Raw genomic sequence first — 12,035 nt, forward strand, 5'->3', positions numbered from 1 at the left:
AAATGTGAAAGCAGTGGTTAGAATGACAAGATGGGTGATTGCTTCCCAGTGAAAATGTATTTTCAACCAGAAAACGTATTTTGCTCATAGGGTTGTGTGAATGACTGATGACACAGTACAGCACTCTGCATCTGATTGGTCAAACACGCCTACTCTTCCTATACTCGGTACAGAGCGTAATACAGTTGGAACTGTATATACAGTGGGGAGAACAATATTTGATACACTGCCGATTTTGCAGGTTTTCCTACTTACAAAGCATGTAGAGGTCTGTAATTTTTATCATAGGTACACTTCAACTGTGAGAGATATTTTCTGATGTATCAAATACTTATGTCATGCAATTAAATGCAAATTAATTACTTAAAAATCATACAATGTGATTTTCTGGATTTTTGTTTTAGATTCTGTCTCTCACAGTTGAAGTGTACCTATGATAAAAATTACAGACCTCTACATGCTTTGTAAGTAGGAAAACCTGCAAAATCGGCAGTGTATCAAATACTTGTTCTCCCCACTGTATGTATATGATGTTCGAAGCACTCGTTATACTGTTATGTATGATAGGACGGGTAATAGTCTGTGAGGAATAGGGTAGAAGGGTAGCTTTATGACATCACAATTACAGCAGTTAATCTAATCGTCAGTGTAGTAGTCAATGTTACTGACAGAAACGGACAGGTTTTTTAGTGACTGACTTCAACTTAACTTCACCTCAATTAAACTTTATTTTGGTAAATCTGACATGAATTCAGCTTCTCAACTCAACACTAACGGAAAACTACTTTATACAATAATTTTGGGATTTGTTTTGCCATGTAGTCACTGCCAGTTTGGAAACATTTGTTAAGGCTTCTAGAAGTGCAAAGTGATATAAAACACCAAATATTCATTGATATCCTGTAATGTGTAAACACATTACCTAGTAGCCAACCTGCATGCACCTGGAATTACAGTAAAATACTGTGAAATACAAACCCTTCCCCTCAATGAATGTCATTCATTCATCCATTCATTCATTACGTTTTTTGGTACCCTTCCCCAGATCTGTGCCTTGACACAATCCTGTCTCAGAGCTCTACTGACAATTCCTTCGACCTCATGGCTTGGTTTTTGCTCTGACATATACTGTCAACTGTGGGACCTTAAATAGACAGGTGTATGCCATTCCAAATCATGTCCAACCAAGTTGTAGAAACATCTCAAGGATGATGAATGGAAACAGGATGCACCTGAGCTCAATTTCGAGTCTCATAGCAAAGGGTCTGAATACTTATGTAAATAATGTATTTATGTTTTTTATATTTAAGACATTTGCAAACATTTATAAAAACCTATTAAAAAATAAATAAATTACATCCATTTTAGAATTAGGCTGTAACATAATAAAATGTGGAAAAGGTCAAGGGGTCTGAATACTTTCCAAAGGCACTGTACCTACTATTAGCTGCCTGTAAGTGTGTGTCCATGATACACAGCTCACCTGACCACAGCCTTGACTGTGGATCGCACCACGCTGGAGAGCAGGAAGAGAGGAGTGACCAGGATGTGAAACAGGGATAAGGACGCAAAGGCCACAGCAGGGGACAGGTCAGCCTCCTCAGAGATGTGCACATGGACCACAAACGTCTACAGGAAGATGACGACAGGAGAGAAAAATATTATTCTCACTCCAGTAACCAGCAAAGATACTGTGAGTGAAGTCTGAATCCTGACTCAAGATGCAAGTGAGCAACTCAAACGTTTACATAAATCATGCATTAATGTCAATGGGAGATATGCTATAGTCTGAGCTGTGCTCGCATCCGATACAGGACCCGGAATTAATAAATATCCTTCAGAAAGACACATTACTGATTAATTTAAATACTTTTGCCTTTCAGTCAGTTTGTGGCAAACTTGAGCATTTCCACTTTGGGGCTAAGCAATGAGAGATATATAAGTCTCTCTCTCTCTCTCTCATATATATATACATTCAGTTGAAGTCGGAGGTTTACATACACCTTAGCCAAATACATTTAAACTCAGTTTTTCACAATTCCTGACATTTAATCCTAGTAAAAATTCCCTGTCTTAGGTCAGTTAGGATTACCACTTCATTTTAAGAATGTGAAATGTCAGAATAATAGTAGAGAGAATGATTTATTTCACATTCCCAGTGGGTTAGAAGTTTACATACACTCAATTGGTATTTGGTAGCATTGCCTTTAAATTGTTTCACTTGGGTCACACGTTTCGGGTAGCCTTTCACAAGCTTCCCACAATAAGTTGGGTGAATTTTGGCCCATTCCTCCTGACAGAGCTGGTGTAACTGAGTCAGGTTTGTAGGCCTCCTTGCTCAAACACACTTTTTCAGTTCTGCCCACACATTTTCTATAGGATTTAGGTCAGGGTTTTGTGACGGCCACTCCAATACCTTGAATTTGTTGTCCTTAAGCCATTTTGCCACAACTTTGGAAGTATGCTTTGGGTCATTGTCCATTTGGAAGACCCATTTGCAACCAAGCTTTAACTTCCTGACTGATGTCTTGAGATGTTGCTTCAATATATCCACATAATTGTCCTTCCTCATGATGCCATCTATTTTGGGAAGTGCACCAGTCCCTCCTGCAGCAAAGCACCCCCACAGCATGATGCTGCCACCCCCGTGCTTCACGGTTGGGATGGTGATCTTCGGCTTGCAAGCATCCCCCTTTTTCCTCCAAACATAACGATGGTCATTATGGCCAAACAGTTCTATTTTTGTTTCATCAGACCAGAGGACATTTCTCCAAAAAGTATGATCTTTCTCCCCATGTGCAGTTGCAAACCGTAGTCTGGCTTTTTTATGGAGGTTTTGGAGCAGTGGCTTCATCCTTGCTGAGAGGCCTTTCAGGTTATGTCGATATAGGACTTGTTTTACTGTGGATATAGATACTTTTGTACCTGTTTCCTCCAGCATCTTCACAAGGTCCTTTGCTGTTGTTCTGGGATTGATTTGCACTTTTCGCACCAAAGTACGTTAATCTCTAGGAGACAGAACGCGTCTCCTTCCTGAGCGGTATGACGGCTGCGTGGTCCCATGGTGTTTATACTTGCGTACTATTGTTTGTACAGATGAACGTGGTACCTTCAGGCATTCGGAAATTGCTCACAAGGATGAACCAGACTTGTGGAGGTCTACAATTTCTTCTTGGCTGATATCTTTTGATTTTCCCATGATGTCAAGCAAAGAGGCACTGAGTTTGAAGGTAGGCCTTGAAATACATCCACAGGTACACCTCCAATTGACTCAAATTATGTCAATTAGCCTATCAGAAGCTTCTAAAGCCATGACATCATTTTCTGGAATTTTCCAAGCTGTTTAAAGGCACAGTCAACTTAGTGTATGTAAACGTCTGACCCACTGGAATTGTGATACAGTGAATTATAAGTGAAATAATCTGTCTGTAAACAATTGTTGGAAACATTACTTGCGTCATGCACAAAGTAGATGTCCTAACCGACTTGCTAAAACTATAGTTTGTTAACAATAAATGTGTGGAGTGGTTGAAAAACAAATTTTAATGACTCCAACCTAAGTGTATGTAAACTTCCGACTTCAACTGTGTATATATATATATATATACTACCAGTCAAAAGTTTGGACACACCTACTCAGTCAAGTGTTTTTCTTAATTTGTACTATTTTCTACATTGTAGAATAATAGTGAAGACATCAAAACTATGAAATAACACATATGGAATCAAGTAGTTACCAAAAAGTGTTAAACAAATCAAAATATATTTTATATTTGAGATTCTTCAAATAGCCACCCTTTGCCTTGACAGCTTTGCACACTCTTGGCATTCTCTCAACCAGCTTCATGAGGTAGTCACCTGGAATGCATTTTCAATTAACAGGTGTTCCTTATTAAAAGTTCATTTGTGGAATTTCTTTCCTTCTTAATGCGTTTGAGCCAATCAGTTGTGTTGTGACAAGGTATACAGAAGATAGCCCTATTTGGTAAAAGACCAAGTCCATATTATGGCAAGAACAGCTCAAATAAGCAAAGAGAAACGACAGTCCATCATTACTTTAAGACATGAAGGTCAGTCAATACGGAAAATCTCAAGAACTTTGAAAGTTTCTTCAACTGCAGTCGCAAAAACCATCAAGGGCTATGATGAAACTGGCTCTCATGAGGACCGCCACAGGAATGGAAGACCCAGAGTTACCTCTGCTGCAGAGGATAAGTTCATTAGAGTTACCAGCCTCAGAAATTGCATCGCAAATAAATGCTTCACAGAGTTCAAGTCACAGACACATCTCAACATCAACTATTCAGAGGGGACTGTGTGAATCAGGCCTTCATGTTCGAATTGCTGCAAAGAAACCACTACTAAAGGACACCAATAAGAAGAAGAGACCTGCTTGGGCCAAGAAACACGAGCAATGGACATTAGACTGGTGGAAATCCGTCCTTTGGTCTGGAGTCCAAATTTTAGATTTTTGGTTCCAACCGCCGTGTCTTTGTGAGACGCGGTGTGGGTGAACGGATGATCTCCGCATGTGTGGTTCCCACCGTAAAGCATGGAGGAGGAGGTGTTATGGTGTGGGGGTGCTTTGCTGGTGACACTGTCTGTGATTTATTTAGAATTCAAGGCACACTTAACCAGCATGGCTACCACAGCATTCTGCAGCGATACGCCATCCCATCTGGTTTGGGCTTAGTGGAACTATTATTTGTTTTTCAGTAGGACAATGACCCAACACACCTCCAGGCTGTGTAAGGGCTATTTTAACAAGAAGGAGAATGATGGAGTGCTGTATCAGATGACCTGGCCTCCACAATCCCCCGGCCTCCTCAAGACTGTTGGAAAAGCATTCCAGTTGAAGCTGGTTGAGAGAATGCCAAGAGTGTGCCAAGCTGTCATCAAGGCAAAGGGTGGCTATTTGAAGAATCTCAAATATAAAATATATTTTGATTTCTTTAACACTTTTTTGGTTACTAAATGATTCCATATGTGTTATTTCATAGTTTTGATGTCTTCACTATTATTCTACAATGTAGAAAATAGTAAAAATAAAGAAAAATGAGTAGGTGTGTCCAAACTTTTGACTGGTACTGTATATATAACTGGGATTTACAGTGGCCATGCCACAAACCTCTAGTGTGTCCCTGTGAAATGTCACTGGCCATCCTTTAGAGAGCCGTAACATGTCAGACTGACTGTGATACCACTCTAGCCGGACTGGTCTGGCCTGTGCCATTCACTGGGGAAAAGGGATTGTGTTCTTTGTAAAAGCCCATCCACTGAGAACAATCCACAGACCAGAATGCAGCTTATTTTTAGGGGTGAAATGGTGGTTAGAACATGCTGTTCTATGGCGAACAATGTGAGGGAGGACAGATATTGGGGTAGTCTGTAGACATTATTATGCATGGCACCTATGAGATATGAATAGCCATTTATGAGTGGAATGAATACTCACGGTCAGGACAGCTGCGATAGGGATGGCTGCATTCATGAATACTGAGAAAGATGAGACACAGACATCATTAGATACATGACAATATGGTTCAGATACTGTACAGACAGTTTGTTCCAGAGCGCGAGAATACTTAAGACGCAGTGTCTTTCTCCAGGAACTCAGCTCAACTGAACGGCTTGAAGTGGTTTTTGTCTATGAATAAGCTAGAGCATCAGCACTGAGACAGGCAAGGTTTTTATAGTTTTGTGTTTTTTGCCTCATGCAGCGCGACACATCTCCTTCGCATAGAGTTGATCAGGCTATTGACTGTGGCCCGTGGAATGTTGTCCCACTCCTCTTCAATGGCTGTGTGAAGTTGCTGGATATTGGTGGGGAATGGAACACGCTGCCGTACACGTCGATCCAGAGCATCCCAAACATGCTTAATGGGTGACATGGCTGGTGAGTGTGCAGGCCATGGAAGATAGTGATACACAAGCTAGGCCTATTTGAAACATTGCCATCTCCTGCCAGATTCAGAAGCTTGAAAACCCCATTAGAAAAAAGTGAGAAAACCCCATTCGATTTCTGCCCAGATGATAAAAAAGTAAAACTGAACGCGTTTTTATTTTATTTTATTGCAGTTTGTTTCGGAGTCAAATATAATAGTTTCAGTATTTAAAACGGGTTTCTTAATTTTATTCTTTCAGTTTACTAAATTGTTTTCATGATTCGTTTCAGTTTACTATAATAACCTTGAGAGGCGCACACACACACACAAACAGGGTCTGACCTACAAACAAACACACACACACACACACACACACACACACACACACACACACACACACACACACACACACACACACACACACACACACACACACACACACACACACACACACAGGGTCTGACCTAAAAACAGCTGTCTCTCTGCTCCATGTCTTATCAGATAGTCCTTCCAGGATTTTGCAGAGTTTTTTGTGTTATCTGTGGGCAAAAATGCTTTCAGCAATTCTGACATTTTGCATGGCAAATTGCGCAGATTTCTCTCAAATTTTACACCAAAATTCACTGATGGGGGAAGCATTTGTTGACGTGTCTTGATTGAACCATTTTATGCAGTATAAGTGCAGTGATTGGTTAAAATTGAGAGCCCTCCTTTTGTAGTGTGGTGATCATACAGTTTAATGCGGAAATATTGCAGAGATATGACTGTTTTGTGCGGTGATTGGTCAAAATTGCAAGCCCTCGCATAATATGCAGGTAATTGTTGATTTTGAAAAAATATTTGCGATTGCAGAATCGCAAAATCCTGGAGGAACTAGGCAAGATGACTTACAAGGCTAAGAATGCAACATATATTTTATTACATTTAAAAATAACTTACTAGATATGGATGTATAGAGGGAGGTAAGGTAACCTACTAGATATGGATGTATAGAGGGAGGTAAGGTAAAACCTACTAGTTCTATATCGTGGAGCTCCGCCCCATAGGGGAGCTCTGCTCCTAATGGTTTACCCTCTGCCCTAAGGCAGCAGCAGCCTGAGACAAAATTATGCACACACCTACAGCCAATAGGAGTACAGGTGTCCCTATAAGAGGGGACGCTTCCCCTCAATCAGCCTCCCTTTTTCTTCAGCGACTGGATGACTAGACTGAAGAGCCAAGAAGAGACGAAGCACGAAGACTCAGGACGAAAACGCCGTTGATATTCCAGTCATCAACGTCGTCTAAATGAGCACACCGGGTGATTTTCCACCCCCAAAAGCTATTTTCAGAGCTCAGTGCAGATGCACCTCCATGGCGGCCGGTGACCACCACGACTTATGTTTCGTGTGTTTGGGATCCCAGCATGCCAAGGAGGGCGTCTGCAGTCCCCCGAATTGCGCCTCCTGCGCCCTCCTTTCTTTAAAGGAGAGGAAGCAGCGTTGGGCGTTTTTCAGGGAGGACATCCCCCTTGAGGATGTGTTGTCGATACTAGCCTCTGCTTCAGAGGCGTCGTCCGACGGCGCAGACTCGGGGGAAGATGGGGATTTTGAGGAAGGGTCTGGCATTCCAATGGAACAGTCGGACCCCGTCCCTCATACTTTCAAGCCCCCCTTTCCTCTGGAGAGCGAGAGGGCTTGTAGTCCCTATAGCGAAGGGGATACGAGCTCTGAGAGATCAGAAGCTCTCTCTTTCGCTGCAGCCTCTCTGAGAGCGGATTTTCTGGGTCTCATTGAGAGAGCTGCTCAACGGCTGGCAATAAGCCTGCCCCCTCTTCCCTCCGCACTGGAGGTTGATATGATGGAGGGCGGTCCTTATTCCAGGCCGAGGAAGGCGGCAGAGCCAGTGGCTCCTGCCATGCCTTCTTTGGCTAGGTACGTTGGAGGCTCGTGGGAGGCACCTTTAGCGGCGCGTTCGCCTGTAAAAGCGTATCTCCCATTCACGAGAGTGGAAGGAAGGTTCCAGGGTCAGGGGATCCCCAGGTTAGAGAGCGCCATGGCGGCGTATCTCGTACCGGGTTCGAGCCCTTGGCCCTCTTCCAAGAAGGCCACGTTGCCATCCCAGAAGGACCGACTCACAGCGTCGCTGTTGGAGAAGTCTTTTGGGTTGGGAGCCCAAGCTGTAGCAGCAGCTAACAACATTGCCCTCTTGGCGGCCTCTCTGTCCCGTTTAACCACGGGTAAGACAGAGATGGCACCAGAGGAGGTGGAGGAGGCGTCCAGGATTTCTGGCGCCATACTCCACCTTACACAGGCGTCCGCAGTCTGCGCGGGGAGATCCATGGCCACTTCGGTGGTCGGGGAACGACACCTCTGGTTGTCTTTGACTTGCATGAAAGAGGCAGACAGGACGTCTCTCTTGAACGCCCCCCTCTCTGACGACCGCCTCTTTGGGGGTCGCAGTCAAAGAGGCGACGGAGCGTTTTTCGAAGTTGGAGGAGGAGAAGAAGCAGTTGGCCAAGCACCTGCCGTTGGCAGGACGACTCGGCCCCCCTCCTCCCCAAAGGCCATCTACCTCCGCCCCTCTAAGTAGACTGGGATCTACGACGAGGCGGCGTAATCTGCGTCATCCTGCGGCCACGAGCAGCAAGGGAGCGGGCTCGGCCCTCCCAGCAGCTACGGTAGCCCCACTACAGCCGGCGAGGGAGGTGACGAGGACGCCGACCTGGCCCTCCAAGGGAGGCAAGAGGAGGCGTACGTGACGGGACGCGGGGGAGAGGATGGAGGACGCATCAATGGTGTCGAACGTGCCCACTGTTCCCCCCCACCCTTCGGTTGAAGGGACGGGTGCTGATGTAAATGCTTTTGTTGATGTGTTTAATAAAGAGTTGGCTCCACCTGACTTTGTCAAAAAAGAGCCCCTTTTCCATAATACGTCCGAGAGCGTTCAAATCTCACCCTCTCTTCCTTACCACTCTAAGAGCCGTTCAGCCCACCGAGGGTGCGTTGCTGAACAGGCACTAAGAGTAGGTATCCAGAAGACCTCAATCAGGTCGTCACATCACACTTCACGTATAAGAAGTGCTTTACATAGAAGGCAGCAGTCCCGGTCAGATTCTGACATGAGGACGCAGCCGCTATTTGGGGATGGCGCACTAGTACAGACTAAGGTCTCCACTAGTACGAGCCAGACCCATGCTGCGTTCACGGAGGGCCCGATTACCGCGGTCACCAAGGTGCCCAGAGTATCGGCGCCCCCAGGCATTGTAACACAGCAGCTATCTGGGGACGGCGCATTATCGCAGACCAAGGTCTCGGTTAATGCGATTCAGACCCATGCTACGTTCACGGAGGGCAGGATTACTAGCGTTATGGGTATAACCAAAGTATCAGCTCCCCTGACAGAACGAGCCAGTACTCACCACACTGAGCGTGAATCAACCCACCAGGGGTGCAGAGTTGAACACACACAGAAGGTGAACGTTAAGAAGGTATCAAGGCGCCGTCTTGTTTTACCTCATAGAGACCTCATACTACAGACTTCTAGGAGTACTGTAGTGAAGGGCTCTGATAGCGAATTGCAGTCACCTAAGATGAGGATGGTGCCCTGCCGCAGGCTGTGGCCTCGGTCAGCGCAATTCAGACCCGCGATGCGTTCAAGGAGGGCAGGAATACGACGGTTACGGGTTTAACTGACGTCCCTACTCCTCTTTCTTTCTCAGAACGCATTTCCTCTCCCTTTCACGGGAGGCCCACCTTGGGCTGTTCCACCACTTCAATGTCGGGGAACAGTGGCGGTAAGGGCCTTAGAGGAATACAGGTCCTTCCTACTGGATGCACCACAGCTTCGCGCCCAGCCACTTTCTCTGCATTGCTGGCAGTGGCGAAGAAGCTGCACCCTCTCACGCTGGCTAGAACAGACGTTGCAGAAGGGTTATGCTCTCCAATTCCACCGGACCCCACCCCCGTTCAGGGGAGTGGTGGAGACGGTGATGAAGACGCCAGACAAAGTGGCCGCTCTGATGACAGAGATTACGGAACTTTTGGAGAAGGAGGCGGTGACAGTAGTTCCCCGGGAGCAAAGGAACAAAGGGCTATATTCGCCTTATTTCCTAGTGCCCAAAAAGACGGGAGGAGTGAGGCCGATTTTGGATTTACGCATTCTCAACGAGAGCATAACCAAACGGCCCTTCCGAATGCTAACGACAAAACGCCTGCTGGAATGTGTCCAGAAAGGGGATTTTTGTACGAGCATAGACCTAAAGGACGCGTACTTTCATGTGCCGGTTCAGCCGCGTCACAGGAAGTTTCTGCGGTTCGCCTTTCAAGGGGTGGCGTACGAATACACGAGGATGCCATTTGGGTATGCCCTGGCACCTCGCACATTTTCCAAGTGTGTGGAGGCGGCATTGGAACCGTTGCGTCGTCAGGGAATACGGCTACTAGCCTACCTGGACGACCTACTGGTTCTCGCCCCGTCAGCAGAGCTGGCGATCACTCACACAACACAGACAGTGATGCATCTCACAAGTCTGGGGTTTGCTGTGAATTGGAAAAAGAGCGCGCCCTGGCCCACTCATCAGATTGTCTACCTGGGGATACAGCTAGACACTGTGAGGATGAGGGCTCGAATTTCGGACCCCCGAAGGGTAGCCTTGTTGCTAGCCCTAAGGAAGTGTCGTCCGAATCACACGGTGACGGCGCTGTCGATCATGTCACTTTTGGGTCTCATGTCGTCAGCCCACTCTGTGGTTCCGCTGGGACTCCTGCACATGCGCAGGACGCAGCGATGGTTCGCCCAACTAAGACTAGACCCATTGCGTCAACGTCATCGGTTGGTGATGGTTCCCCTCTCGCTCAGTGCAGACCTAAACTATTGGAGAAACTCGCGCGTTCTCACGCACGGAGTCCCGATAGGAAAGGTGTCCTCTCACATCCCAGTATTCACGGATGCGTCCCTGACGGGATGGGGAGGGACATGTCAGACACAAGCGATAGGAGGTGTGTGGCCTCAATCAGGTCGTCACATCAACCTCCTGGAGTTGGAAACGGTTCGACTGGTTCTGACCCACTTCGCGTCTACCCTTCGGGGTCGCGATGTGCTGGTCTGGTCAGACAACCGGACCACAGTAGCCCACATAAATCGCCAGGGAGGAGTCAGGTCTCCTGCTCTCCATCGGGCGGCAGAGGAATTGTGGCTGTGGGCTCACAAGCACCTTCGCTCATTGAGAGCAGCACACATTCCGGGCTACTTGAACGTAGGAGCAGATGTCAAGAGGGGGTCCTCGAGACGACGAGTGGTGTCTGCATCCAGACATTGTTCTCCAGATTTGGGAACAATTCGGGAGAGCCGAGGTGGACCTATTCGCGTCACGCGTGAACGCGCAATGTCCTCTGTGGTTCTCTCTGAGGGAACAGGACGAACCGCCACTGGGAAGGGATGCCTTTGCGCACCAACCGTGGCCGAGAGTTCTCCTGTATGCATTCCCTCCGCTGTCCTGCATTCTCCCACTGCTAGCCAGGGTGAGGTCAGGGGGGCTGTCAGTGATACTGATAGCGCCCGATCGCCCGGGGGCTCTGTGGTTTGCGGAGATGAGTCAGATGTTGATTGCGCCACCTTGGCCAATTCCACATCGACGGGACGCGTTGTCTCAGGCGGCTGGCACGATAGGGAAATTGCCCATAATCGGCCAACCACTGAAGGCCTGGCTGCTGAGAGGGACAGGCTAGAGCGCCGTGGGTTATCTGATGCGGTGATCAGGACCATACAGGGTTCACGTGCCAGTTCCACTTCTAAGATGTATGCCAGTAGATGGAACGTGTTTTCACGATGGTGTGTCACACAAAGTATGGACCCCATGAGCTGTCAGGTGGAGAGTATTCTCTCTTTTCTGCAGCTCATGTTTGATAAGCAAAAATCGCCTGCCACGATTAGAGTGTTTGCAGCAGCGATTTCAGCTTGTCATGAGGGTTTTGGCAGAGACAATGTCTATAGTCACCCTCTAGTGAAACGCTTCCTATTAGGAACGCGGCGACTTAGGCCAACACCTAGAGTCACGCTTCCTCAGTGGGATTTGGCTTTGGTACTCGAAGCGCTATGTAAGTCGCCGTTCGAGCCATTGAATCAAATACCCCTCAAGATGCTGTCTATCAAGACAGCACTGTTGCTCGC

General features: G+C 46.8%; 1 protein-coding gene across 2 annotated transcripts in view; it reads right to left on the reverse strand.

Moving 5' to 3' along the window:
* Positions 1-12,035, reverse strand: part of LOC311134439 (ATP-binding cassette sub-family C member 8-like) — a gene marked incomplete at both ends in the record, with an annotated part of 127,776 nt that overhangs the window by 65,217 nt on the left and 50,524 nt on the right. For both annotated transcript variants that reach the window (XM_084168121.1, XM_084168120.1), the window contains 2 exons: positions 1,484-1,629; positions 5,456-5,496. In XM_084168121.1, coding sequence (XP_084024247.1) covers positions 1,484-1,629; positions 5,456-5,496 — 187 coding nt within the window. The remainder of the gene's footprint in view (positions 1-1,483; positions 1,630-5,455; positions 5,497-12,035) is intronic.

This window comes from Coregonus lavaretus, assembly GCF_964263955.1.
Source record: "Coregonus lavaretus genome assembly, chromosome: 9".
NCBI lineage: Eukaryota > Metazoa > Chordata > Actinopteri > Salmoniformes > Salmonidae > Coregonus > Coregonus lavaretus.